Source organism: Manis javanica, chromosome 7, assembly GCF_040802235.1.
Source record: "Manis javanica isolate MJ-LG chromosome 7, MJ_LKY, whole genome shotgun sequence".
In the NCBI taxonomy this organism is placed as follows: domain Eukaryota; kingdom Metazoa; phylum Chordata; class Mammalia; order Pholidota; family Manidae; genus Manis; species Manis javanica.
Window position 1 is genome coordinate 24,270,573 of NC_133162.1, and position 18,768 is coordinate 24,289,340.

The 18,768-nt window shown below is 40.6% G+C and overlaps 1 protein-coding gene across 11 annotated transcripts in view; it reads left to right on the plus strand.

Moving 5' to 3' along the window:
* Positions 1 to 2,422: 2,422 nt before the first annotated feature.
* STN1 (STN1 subunit of CST complex) overlaps positions 2,423 to 18,768 on the plus strand; it is a 40,036-nt gene continuing 23,690 nt past the window's right edge. For 4 of the 11 annotated variants that reach the window (XM_017671596.3, XM_073240479.1, XM_017671606.3 and 1 more), the window contains exons 1-6: positions 2,737 to 3,061; positions 3,363 to 3,556; positions 8,070 to 8,165; positions 12,793 to 12,861; positions 17,587 to 17,745; positions 18,447 to 18,570. In XM_017671596.3, the coding sequence (XP_017527085.3) occupies positions 3,424 to 3,556; positions 8,070 to 8,165; positions 12,793 to 12,861; positions 17,587 to 17,745; positions 18,447 to 18,570 (581 nt within the window). In that variant the 5' untranslated portion in view covers positions 2,737 to 3,061; positions 3,363 to 3,423. The other 7 variants (XM_073240475.1, XM_073240476.1, XM_073240473.1 and 4 more) reach the window with 7 other exon arrangements.

An 18,768-nucleotide genomic window follows, 5' to 3' on the forward strand; every position in this document is an offset into this window, starting at 1 on the left:
CCCCAGCACAATATGATCCCCTTCTTTATAGGGAAACTGGGAGTAAAACCCATCCTATCACAGCTTACAAGATCCTTTGGGATCTGCCTTCTGCCTCTTTCCAATTGAATATGCAACCACTCTCATCCTCTCTCCGTTCTTCTGACAGGTAAGTACTTCCTACCTCCAGACATTCACCCTTAACTCTGCATCCTGGGATGCTCAAACCTTTGCGCTTTTCACGGCTGGCTCCTTCTCATCCTTCAGGTCTCAGCTTGAATGTCACTTTGTCACATCTGATGAAAGTAGATCTATATAAAGTTGATTCCACAACCCACTATGAATGATCATAATACACTTTTTGTTTCCTTCAAAACACTGAGAAACACTCTCTGCTCATTTTATTTATTGCCCAACCCCTTTCCGCCCAACAGAATGCAGGCTCCATGAAGGCTATACATGATCTCTCTTGTCTCTTTCTTACCCCCAGTGTCTTATACAGTTCTTGGTAAGTGCTTTCATGAATGAATGAATGAACAGCTTATGCATAGTCTCAAACCCCAGCTTGAATCCCACCTTCATAGTTAATAGCAATACTAGCTTGTATGTGCTGACTGCTTACCTTGTTGCAGTGGTTACATGTTATTTTACTTAATGGGCCCCTTCCTCCATTTACCTCCTGTGACCCGTACAGTAGTTATGATCCAGGCCACATTTTATATTTACTCACAGGTTAGCCTCTTGTTTTGTATATAATATATTACATACATCACTCTTTTAGCTCCAGTGAAATAAAAATTCCTAGTGTTCCCCCCTAGCACACAGTATTCAAAGTATGTTGAGTGACTGAAGATATCCCCTAAGGGTTACAACATTAATATACTAAGAATATTTGTAAATTGTCTATTATAAACATCAAACAGATAACCTAATCCAGTTTACAGGTGGACAAAGTCCTTTTTACCTATAAAATGTCAAAAATGGTTAAAGGAAGATAGTTTGAACTTTGGGGTAGGAGATACACAGTTAATCCCCTGGTTTTCCAGAATATTTGCTAAAATCTTAACTTTCTAGAAAGGATTGTTTAATCTGAGAAAAATGCTTGCAAAACCAAGTTATTTCACACTGAGAAATGCAAGGGTAGGTTTCTAGGATTAAGTGTGGACTGTTGGATTTTGAAATATCTGCTTTGCTGTGTTATGGAATCCTAAGCTGAAGATGCATGATTTCAGAAGTCCCTCTGCCCCTCTCTAGGCAGTGCCTTGGGGAACCTGGAATCAATTCTGATGGAGATGGCAGAGAAGATCTTCACAAACTCCTCTAGATGCTTCTACAGTCTGGAAATTCTGTTCCACGCTTCACGTTAGGATTCAATTGCAACCTACTCCTTCAACTTTTCAGCTCATATCAAAAGAAGCACCCCTAGACTCCAAGGCAAAGTCTGCTCTGCTCACCTCACCTGTGACCCTCCCCAAGGCTGGCAGTAAGCTTGGAGTCCCCAAGGGCTCTTGTCTCTACCATTCTACCCTGAATGAGCCACAAGAGTCATTTCTGAAATCTTCTTAGGCTCTGACTACACCCAATGGTGATTTTCTTCTTGGGTTCCTCCCAGGAACAAGTTGTGTGCCATCCGGGAAATGTCACCCAACCTGTTTCTCTTTACCTGACAGGTCCGCTGGAAGCACCCATCCTACTGGGCGTCTTACTTGGTGTGCTTCCTTGAAGAGAGCCTCCCTCTTGTTAAAAGGGTGTCTTCTCTTAATTTAATCTTAAACTCCACAAACCCAACTGTTCTTTTCAGTAGAATATGGGTGATGCTGTACTTTATCCAGGACTCTGTTTTGCAGTTTCATCAGTGGCCAGGGATGTAATTAATGCCATTGTTCTAATGATATATATTTTCCATTCCAGCTGCTTGAAGTTTCTCCTCTGCTAAATAGTTCAGCAATTATCTCCTTGGCCACCACCTGCCTCCGGAGGGAATTGACTACCAGAATGACCTGTTACTTTACAGAGTCCCTGTAAATTAGGAAGAACTCTTGCCATCTGAAGTGATGTCCGGACATAGCTTATTTATGAGAGTGGCTATCTTTTCTCACTTTAAATTACAACTACTGGGGACATGCACATCAAGGTGGCCATGATTTACCAAAATGGCCAGCTTTCAAAATTCTTAAATGTACAACATTCCAGAAAATAGAATAACAGGAAAGGAGACAAAATTTATTGTCATGATCTTGCAGGGCTAGTCTTTGGTAGAGTCAACACCTCGCATTCACTCAAGGGCTTAAATTTAGATACCGGTTTGGTATTGCTTTATTTATTTGTTCATTTACTGTATCAGGAACCGAAAAAAAGGTAGGCTGAACCAGTCCAACCTCTTGGAGGTCGTGGCTCCGGTTCCTACCACTAGCGGGGGGCGGGGTGAAAGGGAGACTTGGTGAGCGGAGCTTGGGTAGCAGGAAATTCAGAGCCAGCTCCCAGGCCTCTAAGCTAAGGGCTCCACGCTCCAGCGGAGGCTCGCGGAGGCCCAGCCGGCTGAGGGGACCTGAGCGTGCCGGAGCCAAACAGACTTCGGCAGCTTCGCAGCCACCTGGGAAGGTGCAGTGGTGCCGCGGCGGGCGCAGGGTGGGGCGGGGCCTCGCTGGAGTGGGCGGAGCCGTAGGCGCGAGGGGCGGGGGTCTCTGGCACGTGGGCGGGGCCCTGGCGAGGCGCTGGCAGCGCGGAGGAAGGGCGTGGCGCGGAGTCGGGGTTGGTCTGGCGCAGGGAGCCGTGTGGGGCGCCGCCGGAACTGCAGAGGTGACCTCGGCCCAGCGCTCCAGCGCCGGACGTGGCCGTGGGCGCCGCGGCCTCCGAGTACCGGAAGGGCCGGGCCTGTGCGCTCCTGGGAGCCGTGGACCAGCGGCGAGCGCGGCGGGAGGGGTTACGAGCGGGTCTAGTTTCCGTTTTCCTCTGTCTCGTCCGGAAAGCCGGAAGGTGTAGGGGCAGAGCGACGGGCCGACGTACCCACTCTGTCCCTCACGAGTATGGCCACAAGGGTGCCCATTCCTCCCTGGGCCGCACCCCTTAAAGCGGTTTTAGGGTACGCCTGTATGGACCCATCTTCCAAAGTAAAATATTGGCCTTTAGCCGTTTCGAAATTGGTACTTTTGGGGAAGGAGAAACACTCCCATAGGGCAGAGGAGATTAACCGGGGGGCAGGGGTGGGGTAGCCATAAGGAACTCACGGGTCCTCACACGAGGGACGCCCCTTTCCTCAGGCGCTGGGGCGTGGAGTTTGACTAGCCCCGGTGTTTCGGATGCCCGCTGAGAACAGCTTCAGGGCTGTGCCAATTACACTGGTTTTAAACGCGTTGCAGCCTGATTTTTTGTCTCCCATCTAGATCCTCGATTCAGTGATGCAGATCCTTTAAGGGTGCCTAAAAGCCACAGCCCAGCTTTCAGATGCAGCCTGAACCCAGCCGGTGTGAAGAGGAGACCCCTTCCCTCTTGTGGGGTTTGGATCCTGTGTTTCTAGCCTTCGCAAAATTCTACATCAGGGATATCCTGGACTTGAAGGAGTCCTACCAGGTACCAGGTATGTGGCTGGTGGGCCTGGTGGATGCCGTGTGCTGCATCTATACCCATCTCAAAGCTGCAGAAAGCTGGGGGTTAACGGCTTTCAGGAGAGCCTTCCCTGCTACAGGCTTTGAAAATGACCTGGCCCAGACTTTTGAATGAATTCATTTACATACAAGTCAAAAACAGTCTAGATCTTTTTTATTTTTACCTTTTTAATAGATGCTTGGGAGAGTAATCTTTGTACCTAGGAATGTTTTCATCTGCATATGAAATCTTTTAGACTTAAAGTGCTCACTTGCTTTTCTTTGGGCCTGCTCTTAGTGGGAAGCTCACTGGATCAGCATCCCTAGGCTTTAGCTCCCTTTCCTAAAGGTGCCTCTTAACCTGGTCTGGGCATGCGACTCACCTTTAAAGCATAGCTGTCTTCCTTATAAAATGGGAGATAACCATGCCTGATTTTCTTGTGAGGTTTATATTTTGTTTTGAATTAATCAAAATCAAAGTAATATAAATTCCCTGAGAGGAAGGATATCATCTGCTTTGTTTCACCCACGTAATCTCATGCTTAGAACAGCCCCTGGAATATAGTGAGCCTTCAAGAAGTAGTGACTGGAGCGATAAAGCATTGTGAATGTAAAGTTAAATAATTTTAAAAAACTAAGGAGTGATGGTAGTTAAAGGAGTAGATTTAAATAATTCACACAGCTGTGGCTGGATCTTCGTGTGTTTACATGAGAAGTTTGGTTAAACTCTCTTTGCTGTTTTGAAGAAATAGCAAGCTGTGAGTCAGAAGCAGTCAAGAATCTCAAGTATGCACAGTTTTAATGAGCAGATGTTTTATGTGTTTCCAGTTCTGTGGACAGATGCATTTGGATGACCTTATATTAAAGTCTTTTGTCCAGATATTTTTCACCACACCTTTATTTCCTAATTATTGTTGGAAATGGCCTGTTTTTTTCCTTGGAAGGCAGCCATCCTCCCTCACAGTTGTCCATTTTCCAGAACAGTCTGGTATTCTTCATAGGTCATCTCCTCAGGAAGAAATTAATTCACACCACATTCAGCCTTGCTTAAAGATCTTCTTGCTCAAGGAAGTATCAGGGGCATGCGAGGGGCTTAACTCTTCCCGTGGGTGAAGGACTTTACAATGAATTACCAACAAATCAAGGAAAACTTGCCCCTATGATCTTTGCTATATCCTTGGTGTTAAAAAGAAAGGCACAGGCCCATCATAGTGTCAGTTCTGCTTGGCCAAGTCACCAAACCAGGGCTTAGTAGCTAAACTTTACAGTTTCAACCTCCCCCAGAAATGTAGTCAGTCAGAAATTCTCTGGTCAGCGTCATCAGTAAGATAACCCATCATGTGCCCTTCTCTACCTTCCCTAAAAGAAGATGGGGTCATCTGCAGTATAGGACTCCCCAGCTATTCCCCCTAAGAGAACATGACCTGGCCTGAAACAATCCCTTCTTTTCTTCTACTAGTAACTTTCCCCTGACCCCCCTTTCTATAAAAACCTTCCATTCTGTGCAATTCCTTAGAGCATCTCTACTTGCTAGAGAGGATGCCGCCCAATTGATGAATAATAGCTTAATGAAGCCAATTAGATCTTCAAAAGTGTTCGGATTAATTTTGTTTTTTAAAACATGATAATTTCAGAGTGCTCTAGGGGAGGGAAATTCCACTTAAGTAATTATTTTTGTGTTGTTTTTGTTGTGTTTGGTTTGGCTTGCCATGGAGTAAAAACTTCTAATTGGACTCCCTACAATTTAGAAATGCCTAAACAAAAAAGAATATTTTGAAATAACAAACGTTAACCCACAAAAAAAAATGATAAATAATAAACAAGTATATAATAAAGAATTTGACTGGCCTTTACCCTTAATTCCTGGAAGATCTTTGTGTGTCCCGAATGATGAGAGTGTCTTTGTTATTCCTGGTGGCCCCTTGAACCATAACCTGAGTTTTTGCTAATGAGATGCCCTAGGGAGTTTCTGGATGGGGGTTGGCCCAGCCTTCAGGACCCATCATGTGATTAGAGGTTTGCATCAGCCCCATCCCTTGGGAGGCTGGAAATTGAGTTGTCTATGTGGCCAGTGATTCAGTCAGTCATGCCTGGGTAATAAAACCCTAGTAAAAACTCTGGACACTGAGGCTCAGGTGAATCTCCCTGGTCGGTAATCTTACATCATGTGTCAGGAGGGTGATGTGTTCCGAGGACATGGAAGCCTTGTGCTTGGGCTTTGCCAGATCTTGTCCTATGCGTCACTTTATTTGGCTAGTCCTGATTTATACCCTTTATATGAAACTGTAGTCATAAGTATAGCACCTTCTCACTTCTGCATACCGTTCTAGCAAATTATCAAACCTGAAGGAATCATGGGAACGCCCAAATTTGTAGCCAGTTGGTCAGAAGTGTGAGTGGCCTGAGGACCTCGAAACTTGGAGCTGATGACTGAAGTGAGAGCAGTCTTGTGGGAAACTGTGCCTTTACCCTGTGAAATTTTACCTTACTCTGGGTGGGTATTTGACATTGGACTTGCCTTGCAAAATGGTTGCAAAATGTCAACCCCCCCACTAAATTAACCTGTGAATTTAGGGTTAAACTAATAAAAAGTACTATGAATTTTGTGGTGGTGGTAGTGCTTAGATTTGGGGGTCTTTTTATGTATATGCACATAAATGGCCTTTGTTATTCTAAATGTCTCCATCCATGTCAAACTTTAATGATGAAATAAATAGTGAATCTTTATTTAAATCAAAATACAAAGCCTGTATTATCTCTCAAGAGTCCAATGAACTAGAAATAATGTATTCATAAGAATTATATTAAGCAAATCTGTATTTTAAAAATATTTTCCTGGGCATTTTAATGCTTCAATAAGAGAAGTTGTAGCATCAATTAAATAACAGCAGTTAGAAAAGAGAGAAATCAGAAGTTTAAAAGAGAGTTTAAAAGTTTAAAAGCTTTTGAAAGAGAGAAAACACAGGCAAATGTCTTGCTGTGGTTATGGCTTTTCAGTGATCAGCTGCTGTGAAAGCTGAACCAAACCTGTCTGTGACCCTTCTCCTTCCTGGGGACCTGTGATCCAGGGGTCCCCTGATATGTTTGGGCCTCTCTGAGTTGCATGTGGAACAAAAGGCAGTGGAGCAGAAGGACCCCTTGGGAGGCTGTGGCTACAGCCTCTGAGCCAGGGCCAATTGTGGTTACTTTCTTTTCTCAGCTCCTGGAGCTATCAGTCAGCAGAGCTGCCATCCAACTCTCTGGAGCTCTTTTCTCACAGAAGAGAATCTTGTTTTTTGCTAGCAAGAAGTGGTTCTCTTCAATTCCTTTTCCATGCTCAGAGCCTCCTTGTCCATCCCCTAGGACTCTGCCATGAGTGACTGGTCCTCAGCCGCTTCCTCCATGTGGGAGATGAGAACGTCAGCAGAGGGCCAGCCTGGGGGTTCTGGAGGGCATCGGGATTCAGGCCAGAGAACCCCCTGTGGCGCAGGTGTGGACAAGAGAGGCTCTGACCAGGCCTAGGGAAGAAGCAAGGGAGGTGGCCAAATGCCTGAAGTCATTACGATTTCTCTGTTTACAATTCACATATTTAGTTCAAAAGGGAGTTGTCATTTAGAAATTTATAGCCTCTTTCAGAAAGTAAAGAATTTGGCCAGCATGGGGAGAAAAAAAGAGACTGGAGTTTAGTCTGGATTCTAACTGCAGATGACAGGAACACAATGCGGGAAGCTTGAGCCACAGTAGGGAGTTCAGGTAAGGATATTGGGAGGCTACAGAAGGGGAGCTCTGCAGGGCCAGGAGAGTTTGGGGATCTCAGGCTGGAATGAGGGACTCACCGATGGATGTCAGGAGTCCCTCTGCCTGTGTCCTGTCCCAAGTCCAGAAAAGGCCTCTGGGTATTAGTGGGTGGGCCTGTTCTCTCAGGTTTGCCTTCTGGTGGAAATCTGCCTGCAGGTATCTCTCATCTGGGTTTTGAAAATAGCATTTTTTAAAAAATTTTAAGTTATGATCTGCAGGCCCCAAAGGGTAGCATTTTGCAACCTATTTATCTTTTTTAAAAGAAGTGCTACTTGCTACTTCATAGAAATGATGACTGGTTTCTTAGAAAAGCACTAGTAAGAAAGCCAAAGCAGCTTTCCTCTCTCCCTTTCCAGTCTCTCAAAGTACAATGCTCTGTTTCCAGGCCCCTTGTGAGAGTTCTACACGCAGGTACATTTCATTTTCACAAATGGAAAGAAGATAATCAAATCTAGTTGGCAACACTGATTTTCTCCTTTCAGTACTAGTATAAGCTTCTTTAAAGCCAAACTTTTTACTTGCGACCCTTGAGGAAAAGGTACCTGAATTTCTTGGAGCTTGCCACAGGTCAAGGGCTGATTCTTCAGTTTGGGATTTCAGCAAGCAGCATACTGCTGATTTTGGCATCTACGTTCCACCCCTATCCCCACTGATGGGGATTTTACCAAAGCAGAAAACATAGTCATACATTATATGGACTTTCTACCTTTTTCTTTTTTTTAATTTCAGGTATATTTTTGTACAATGGGCATCCAATAAAACAGGTAGATATCCTGGGAACTGTAATTGGAGTGAGAGAAAGAGATGCTTTCTACAGTTATGGAGGTAAGAACAATTGTGTCTTTACTAGTTAGCAGAGCACTGAATTTGAAAGTAACCCCAGCCTTTCTGTACAGCCGGGGACTCTGACAAAGCCCATGTGCTTGTCCTCTATTGGGAGCCTCCTGGAGCTGCTGACATGGACTAAATGTAAAATAAGGCAACAGGTAGGAATGATACTGATGAATACAGTCAAGTGACAGCTCTGGGGAGTTAGGAAGTCAAAGAATTAAAATACAGCAGTATAGGATCACTGGCTAATCAGGGACAGACACCTGATACCTAGGTCATAGCTATAAATAGCAAAGGATAGTAATATATATTTATATTGACACCGTTAAAAATAAAAAAGCCAAATTAATATTAATTAAAGGCTTTTTAGAAACAAAGGGAGTATGAAAAAATTTCTAAGATTTATATCCAGAACAGTTTTTTAAAAATACCTTTTGGTACTCAAAGGAATAAATAGCCATTATCAGAAATTTTCCCCTCCCTCTTGATGACAGAGATTATTAGATAAAGGGTTTCTGTAGTTTGGATACTGGCAAACTGGTAAGTTTAATGTCATAGGACTTAATTTGTTTTCATTGAGTTTAGTGCATTTTGATACATTACTATGTGCAGCTATAAAATCTCTGTAGTTAAGCCATGCTAGATATTTTGTAGGAAGCTTAACTTGGATTCCAAACCTTTGCTATAATTGATATTTTCACTTTCTGTTGTGTTAACCTTGGATTTATATTCTTGCTCTGCATGGGGAAAGATAAAAGGCAGTTGAACTAGGTGATTAAGAACATTTCATTGGCAGTCTGTGATAATGTACAGATACAATATCATTACATTTCTTCCACATGTATTCATTTTCCTGAAGGTGATTGTCCTTTGCTTATAAAATAACGTGAGAGATGAGGTTTTGCATGCCCTCTGCTTCTTCCCAGCATGTATTTTTTTTAAACTCTGAAATAGATCGTCTTGTCAGGCATCCCCATACTGGATTTCTTCTCTGTTTTATTTTACCAAAGGTATTCTATTTTTCTCCAGACAGCTCAACAAGTACTCACTAAGTTCCTATAGCATACTCAGCTGTGGACGAGTACATTATCTGTAGTATAGTAAAATACTTCATCTCCAAATACCAGTGATGAAGTAATAGTTTCAGTTTACCAAGCATTTTTACATGCTTAATTTACGTTATTCTCCCCCTAGTCTTTTGAAATACAGGATACAGATACCATTTCCATTTTGTAGAAGAGAAAACTAAGGCTTAGTCACTTGCTAAGTTTCCACTGATAGAGGCTTATAGGTCCAATCCATTTGCTGGCTCCAATGTGCTGTACAGTCCCAGATAATTCAGTTTGATTTTTTTTCTCCCCCCTCTTCCTCCCTACCCCACCCCAAAAAATCAGCTACATTTGTCTTTTACTTCTCTGGTTTTTAGATCAAACAAACGAGGCTGTTTGAGGATGTCAGTCTTGGCACTAGCACCAGGCCAGATATTCTGCTTATAACCTTCACTTAATCCCTTTTTCCATTATAAAAAGATTAAGGTAGTATGTTTGACTCTTCCCCAATAAATCCTTTTCCTTAGAGTGGCTGTTATTAGAGAGTAAAGCATCTGTGGGCTATGGGAAAATGAAAAGCATCTGAAGATGGAAGTAATTGAGAGAAACACTTTTGTGACTTTAATTCTTGTGAGGCCTTCAAGGTAGAGCTGTACTCGGGGATAGCTTCCCTGCTGTCCTTAGGCGCTTCGTGGCTCTTGGGCTGCCTGCCAGGGGGCCACTCCTGCTGTCCTCTGTCCTGCTCCACCTGCCTTACCACAGGCGTCTGCCGGGGGTGCTTCCTGCTCACACTGACTCATCCCATAGCTGAAACAAAAGGCCAGGTGGTGCTGCTCAGCTGGGAGGGACGTTGTGTAGCACAGCATGGATGTCCCCTTCCGGGGCATTCCAGCAGCCAGGCAGGCCTTGGCGCCAGGGCCCAGGATCTGCCTTGAGAGGTTACACAGTCCGAAGGTTTGGTGACAGATCGCCTGGCAGCAACTCAAGCCCAGATCTAGACTCCCAGGCTGTACAGTTAAGGCCAGAATGCCCTCACATTTTCTAGAATAAATGTTCATGTACTGGTATTTTTTGACTCCCCCTTATAAATTAAGATTTTAAACTGACCAGAGAAGTGGTAAGCCTAGAAGTGTCATGCATTATTTAACTCAATATTCTTACTGGTTTTTTTGCTTCTTAAAATAATAGTCATTTTAAAATAAAATTTAAAATTACAGAAAATTTTAATGAAGTACATGGAAGTTGTGTGAAACCCTATTAAGACAAAAACAATGTCATTGTTTGGGTGACCATTCTTCCTAATATAGATATGCCTTATTTCCTCATACTATTATACATTATTTCTCTCTAAATAGTTCTGAAATGAGCTTATAGTCAACATATAACATCGAATGTGGAGTTCCTTCCCTACACTCTAAAAGAAACTCCTGTTAACATTTTAATGTCTTAAAATAATTTCTGTCAAAATATACTATTTAATGTTTTACATAAATTAGATTATGTATAAGATTTGTTTTACATGAATATCTTTTAACATCAATGAATAAATCTTCATAACTTTTATTCTCATGTTATGCCATTATAATTTATTTACTCAATTCTATAGTCATAAACATTTAGGTGATTTCTAACTTCGATTACTATAAACAATATTGCAATGAACAGCCTTTTGCAAGTTGTATATATCTCTGTTTATTCTGTTTTTCTCCCCAGAATAAATTTCTAGAAGTAATTACTAAGTCAGAAGATACATATATTTCAAAATTCAAAACATTTCCAAACTTGCTTTTTAGAACTTTCGTATGAATCCACACTCCCACTAATAACGTATGAGACTATCAGTATTTTCAATATTTGTCATTCTAGTAGTTGAGAAATTATTTAAATTTGCTTCTTTTTTTCTCAGGTACCTAATGAATTTAGTGTAGGCCACTCATATATCTTCCATGACTTACATATTCTTTTCCTTTGCCACTTTTTCTCTAGTGGTCTTGGTCTTTTCCTTATTAATTTCCATGAACAGTATATATTAAGATACTAAACCTAACATTTGGAAAATTGCAGTATAGTATTAATGTTTAGTTGGTCGAATATATCAGACTTCTTAAAATGAATTCAGATTTTCAGATCTCCTTAAAGAAGTCTTAAAGAACCAATTATAAGTCCAAGCTTAAAAAGTATTTACCTTTATTTTCTTCTTACCCTCTTAAGTTTACTTGTTTTATATTTAATAAAATCCATCTAGAATTAATTTTAGTATAATAGGTATTCTTGGCTTCTCCTTTCAACACAGACTTAAACCAGCAATTAAAAAATGTTGCCTTATGTTTTTCAATATTACATGTGCTTTTACAACAGTCCAGCTGATGATGTTTTTAAAACCTTTAAGCTCACCGACTCCATGCTTAACAGCCCTTGTTCTGAGTTTGCCAGAAACTACGCAAAAAAAAAACCACTTATCATCCCATAGCAAACATCTCCAAATTCCTCTGCTGTTATAAAGCTAAGTGTTGGTCTGCAAGGTCTTCAGAAGCTTCCCACGTATAATCTGAAACCTGCCCCTGTACTTAGAGGGCAGGGAAAGACTGAAGAAAAGAGGCAGGCCACTCCAGGTTGGTAGGAGGCAGGTTTAATAAGAAGGGAACTTACGTATGAGGCTTGTCTTGAGTGGCCACAAGGTGAGTAGATCACTTGTCAAATCTTAAAGTCACCATGATTGGGTCGTCATGTATACAGTCCAGATGGTCTCAAAACCAATCACTATCTCAAGGCTGTGTCCTTGAGGCAGCCTCTGTGAGAGGAGAAGTCAGGCAGAACCCACATTCCAATAAAAGAGGAGGTGGTGAGGAGCCTTTGATTGGTGGGGTCTACTTCTTGCATTAACTGGCAGTCGTGTCTTTTTGAGGACATTCCCCAGCACCAAGTGCAACAGGAATTCTTCAGGTCTTTGCACTAGGGGTAAAATGAGCCATACCAGTATTGTTTGTGTGACCAACATAGAATTATTTTCTATTATGAAAATAAAGTGTTAACCTTCAGTGATGTACATGGCTTTCCATACGTGCCCAGCAGTAATAAGAACTGGGCAGAAGCTCGTTTAAAGAGAGGTCAGGCCAAAAAGACTTTCAATGCTTTTGTCTTGGTAAGTTGGTGAGCTGGTGAAAGAGCAAATGGTGACAAGGTTACCCTCTAAGTGCCTCTAACCACAGACCATGCAATCCTCTCTTGTTTCCCGGTAGGAGAGCAAAGCAGATTTTGTATGTTAGCAGTTATTGAGGTTTTTGCACTTAACTTCCTGAGGACACCATTTTTTAGGAGAGGTGTAGACAACAACCGTTAGTATCTGTCAGGTAGAGTGGATGAAATGTTGACTACATTCCACTGGGCTCATGTATTACATTGATATATGCAGATAAGCATTTCCCACGGGTGTATTAGTAAGAGATTATTTCTAAAGGTAGAAACAGAGTTTGCCAAGAGATTTGCCCAACCAGGCTATTGAAAAATGTCATCATGCTCATTCACCAACAATGCCCAAATCCCTCTTCTACCCCTTTCTGCTTCTCTTACAGTGGATGATAGCACTGGAGTTATAAACTGCATCTGTTGGAAAAAGTTGGACAATACTGAGCCTTCGTCAGGTAATTTTGTTTGCCACTCTGCTTTTCAACTAATCAATGGGTTTTACACAAGATAACTTACCAGACAGCTATAGAGCTAAATTTTCACATTTATGCACTGGTGATTTACGTTGATCAGCTTGAAGCCCTGTACCCAGAGCTTTGGCTACTCTGCAAACTGAGACATAGGGAAGCCAGTTGTTTTTCTTTGTCCCATTTCTTCAGTGCTCCCTTCCTCCTAAGCTGATGGGATGGAACGGAAGCAGGTTACTAGGATTTCAGCATTTCATTTTTACCATGTCTGTTATTATGCAAGTTAAGTTGTTTTAGCCTAATTGCTGTTCAGGTTAGAATTCTCTTGGCCTGGGCTTATCACTTGACTTATTATTTTGAAGACTTTTACTCTTAAAAGGTTGCCACTGACTTCTATGCTGCCATGAGCCAGATTTTCTGAAATTTCTACATGTTCAAACAGATATACCAGAAATTCTGAGATGAGAGGGTAAGATAGGATTCCTTTGAAATTAGCTATTAAATAGTATAAACTGAAAAAGAACTTTAAAATTTTATATTGAACATGACTATAATGGAAAAAGCATTTGAAATTTCTTGAGTAGCTTTTAATAGTTCTTCGGTATTTTTTTAAATTTCTTAATTTCATAATATTAAAAAAATACTGTGCAATATTGGAATGATTTTGGTTCTTGAGAAGGTACAGTATTTAGGGCCTTGTTTTCTCTTTTTTACAACATACACAGTATGGTGGCATAAACAGCAGGGCTGTTCAGTAATACTGCCTGCTCTGATATGTAACATGTAGTGTCTGTCTCCTCACGTTACACATTGTGAGAGTGTGCAACCCTAGAGTGGTTTCTTCTCTCCTTTCTGCCATTACCTGTCAGAATCTCAGCTTCCTATTTTGGTTATACTGACCAGTGGAATGCTCCTTTGTTGAATTTTCTGATGTATTTACATTTAGCATTTGGCCATCAGTTTTACTTAACTTTGGTATTCCCATTTCCCAGTTTGTGGACATCTAAATCAGTGGCACTGCTTTGCTTAGGAAGTTTTGTAGATAAAAAAAGAAAATTAAGAGACAAAACAGGTTTTTATGCAGACATCTCACAGGCAAAAAATAAACCTTTAACACAGATATTTGAATTTTCATATATATCTATGGTATAAAGTCATTTGCAGATCCATGGTTATTGTATTGTCACAGTCTTCAAACAGAAGGTGTAATTTAGATATGCATACTTCTTTCAGACAGAAGGTCAGCAAACTTTTTCTGTACAGGGCCGTAGTAAATGTTTTCTGCCTTGTGGGCCATGTGGTCTGCCTCTCAACTATTCAACACTGCCATGTAACTCAGAAGCAGCCATAGACAGATAAACAAATGGGCATGGTTGTGTTCCAATAAAACTTTATTTATAAAATGAGGTTGTAGATGAATTTAACCCATGGGCTGTAGTTTTAGATATTGTTTTTATTTTCAAAATAAACTTCTTTTCTAAAAAAATGATACCATCAGGATTATTATATGACTTTTATACTCAATAATTTTTTAGATAAAATGGTTATTAATACCAAGAGTGAGATTTTTAAAATATCTGTAAGTAAATGATCAGATGAATAGTCACAGTGGGTGGCCTTAATTGGAAATTGCTTTGAGACTAGTAGAGTACAGGAAGAGGCCTGAAACTCATTCTCATCATGTTGTATATGAAGAGACATTTTAAAATGGTTCCCAACTCATTCTCTCCTTTTAATTTAATTGCTCTCAGTTTAAAAGCTTCCCACTGGAAAGTGGCCAACAAGACTAATTTTTTTAAAGAAAATTTAGTCTGAGCCAGAATCACTTCCTAGCCCATTAATGTATATGAATATTATATTAACTACTATAAATGTCATGTTGAATGTACCATTTGGACTTAGCTTCTGAGAAAGTTAAGAAAGCTTGGCCCTTAATACTAGAATTTTAAAGGGGTGGAATAGGCTACGTAAAATGATATGCTGTCAGGCTGGAGCCCTCCATCATAGTCATTAGATTACATATGTCGAGCCCTTCTTTCAGCAGTTTGCCTGGCCCTTTAGACAAAAGCTGGGCCTCTTCCTCAGACCAGCCTTCCATCTGATCATTGCAGCAGCACTGTATAAAACATTTGTTATCATACATTTGAAAGTCAGCCTAAGTGGAAGAGGACTTGGGGACAGGAACACTGGTGAAATAACTTCGTAAAAAGTAGTACTTAGGTATTTGTGGAAGAAACCCAGCAAGCTGAGTAACTTTAAAAGTGATTGTGTCTAGATACCTAGGTGTTGGTTCCTGGAGACACAGAGCTCCCTGTGCTCCCTACGTTGCTTTTCCCTTGGTATGGCAATGTGTTAAGAGAAAAGTGATGACTCTGCATATTACAAAGCTACTGTTATCTAAGTTGTATTATATTAAAAAGCAGAAAATTTGATCATAGACCTAAAAGAGAATTCATTCCATTATAAGAACCCTAGTACATGACAAACCAGAAATACAACATAGGAAATAAATCAGCATTTAACAAATGTTGGTTTAGGTAGGTAATAAAATTAAAAAAGAGTAAGTGTGATCCCTATCTTGAAGCTTATATGAAATAACCCAAAGAAGATAGAGTTGTATATTCACTGCAATAAGTATGGTGGTATATATGTTAAACTCTCATAAGTCCCTAATTACTAAAGCATTGAAAGCTATCTTTACCAACAAGAGGGTAAGCTAAAAGATTTTTTTAAACTTTTATGTAATAAAATGAAATTGAATAAACATAAAAGAGAAAGCAGTGGAATGGGGAGAGTGGGTGTAATTGGCATAACTGATAAAGCTTCCCTAAGAAAATTTCCAGAACCTAATATAAAGTATTCAAAAAGATGAAGGGCTTATACATAAAAAATACAGAGAGTAGTTCATCTTGTGTCAAAATATGTAGCCTCTCTGGCAGTTTAAAAGCAAAATAAAATAAAACAGCATCATTATGCATTTTTTAAGGTATTAAAAATTCAAATGACTAAAGACAGTGTAAAGGCTGCGGGCCTGCACACAATGCTTGTTGGTGCCATCTTGTAAAGGAAGAACGGTTTGATTAGTTTTTTTTTCTGGCAAACATTCTGGTAATATGCAGTGAACTATAAACCTGTTTGTATTTCTCTATCCAGTAATCCCCAATGAAAGACCCCAAAGAAAAAATCATATTTTCTGTAGGGCTTAATTATTCATTTTCACAAATAGCTGACATTTATTGAAAATCTCCTATGGATCTAACATTGTGCTAAATTCATGATATAAGAGTTAACTTAGATCATGTACAATATCTTTATGAATGAGATGGACTCTGTTCTTATTATCAGGAAATAGGCACTGTGAGGTTAAGCAGCCTGCCCAAGGTCACACAGCTGAGATTTCAGCCATGTCTGCCTGACTGCATTATGCATTACCCAAGAGCTGACCACTAAGCCCCATACAGAGTTAGTGATAAAAATAAAAATAAAACAGTATAAAAGGGAGGTGGTTGAAATATTTAATGAGACTAGCTAAATAATCTGGCTAAACTGGAATATTAACATGGCAGAATGCTGTAATGTTACTTAAAGTGCTGAGTTGTACAGATTCTGTGGATACATATATGTATTTGCAATTATGCTCCGCAGAAAATCAGAACACAAAATTGTTTACATGCTGGCTATAAGCGTGGAAAATATGAGAATACTCATGGGTCAGGCAGGCAGCAGAAAATAAAGAATAAAAGGAGTCTCCTGAATCAGAAACTGCCTGGGTTCAAACTTCAGCTTTGTGGGGTACTAGTTTTACTTTAGGCAAGTGGCTTGACCTCTCTGTGACTTGGTTTCCCCATCTATAAATTGGCGCTAATAATAAATAGGAGTTGGCTGTGAGGATTAGATGTGCTAATACATTCCAAAGTCCTTAGAACGGAACCTGTATTACCCAAACACTGGTGGCTATTATTATTAATATGGAAGTAAATTTGAATGATAAAAATTATCTAGAATTAAATGTGCATTGGGTTCTTTTCACCATCAAGTTGCTTAGGCTTACAGTTTTAAGTGGTATAGTTTTTAAGTGAGTATGTGTGTGCATGTGTGTGTGTGTGATCGAGAGACAGACAGATTAGCCTGTAGAGATTAGCCTGCTTACCCAACAAATACGAGAGGTGAGAGACTAGGGTGTTGAGCACATAGGTGGTAAATCAGCCAAAGGTGAATTTGCCTTCCCCATAAACAGAACTGCAAATGGAGACTTGGGGGCTGCCCTTATGCCAGACCTCTCTCCCTGCAAGGATACTTTAAAAGGTTGTTTAGAGTTGTTGCCACCGAAGCTAGCTGAACTCATGTAGAATTCAGCTCAGGACCACTTAGAGCCCTTTGACTGCACTGGCAATGCAGGGGTGGGAAAGAAGACTTTGGAGCCACATCAGAACTCACCCACTTGAGTTGTCAAGCCTCTTCCTAGTCTCTGTTCCCTTCACCCTACTTCTGAGTAAGCAATAGTTTATGCCTTTTATTCAGATAGTTTCAAAAGGTTATGCCGACTTCAGAAAGTTCCTCAGGATTTCAAAAGGTTAACAACACTTCCTGCAGTAGAGCAACTAATCAGAACTGCAATAAATGTCTTGTGTTGGTTTTACCCTAAAATGACCTCACAAATAATGGTGGGAGTGATTATGTTATGCATCGCTCCCTTTCATTCTGGACCTACAGCTGCTCCAAGTGCAAGAGAGCTGAGCTTAACCTCCCAGCTTACGAAGCTGCAAGAGACCATTGAGCAGAGAACAAAGATAGAAATTGGAGACATTATCCGGATCAGAGGTTATATCCGCACATACAGAGAAGAGCGAGAAATTCATGCAACTGCTTATTGTAAGCACAAGATATTTCTGCCACATTGTTTGTTATTTTGGGTGTATGTACAGTTAACTCCTGTTTGGCTAAAAATCAAGCTTCTAAAAAGTTTAGACAAAAATATTTAATTCTGTTTAATGGAGGAAATTATATTTCATGACATGCTTTCTTTAGAAAAGCAGCACTTCCTAATTTTATTTTGAAGAGAGGTAACTAAATAGGAAAGAAAACAAATGATTTATTATATATAGCTGGCAAATTTATTTGGACAACATAATAGAGTTTCTAGAGTACTTTAAAGTTCTAAGTGTCAACCCATTTAGGGCAGAGTGTCCATATTCTTTAAAATGATAGAGATTTCTTTTGAGTCCATTAACTTTGAAAAAAAATTAGCTTATCAGAAATACGACAGTCCCCGATCTTTGCACTGCTTGGGCTGGTTTTTGGAAACCTCATAAAATAAAATCCCTGTGTCCACCATTGTACAGAGGAGTGAATAAGCTAATATGTTTTCCTAGTCCCAATCTGCTCCTAACCAAGCCCCTGACATCAAATTTCCCCTGGAAGGATGACTGGGAACCATTTATTGCATCTAGAATGAAAGATCCCTGGATACCCATGAGGGAAGAAACCCACTGAGTGCCTCATTTACTGTCATCCTAGCAGTAATTTGTACTTGGGAAATAACTGATATCCGTATAATTTCTGTGGCCTGTTAGATAAAGTTGATGATCCAGTGTGTAGCATTCAGATTGCAAGGCTGCTTGAGCTGCCCAGCATCTACCGGAAGATTTATGACCGGCCTTTCAGCAGCCCAGCCCTAGAGAAAAAAGAGGCACTAAGGTAAGTTACAGCCTGTCACTGCTGAAGATGTGACCACAGCATTAAGGCCAAGCAGTAGGAGCCCAGACGCCGGGGTGGGCCTGGGTTCAAATCCTGAGCCACCCACTTACTCACCGTGGGGCTGTGAACAAGTCCCCTCATCTCCTGTAGGTCTTGTGGGGAGGTAATAATAGTAGAGATGTTCTGAGGTGGTTGTGA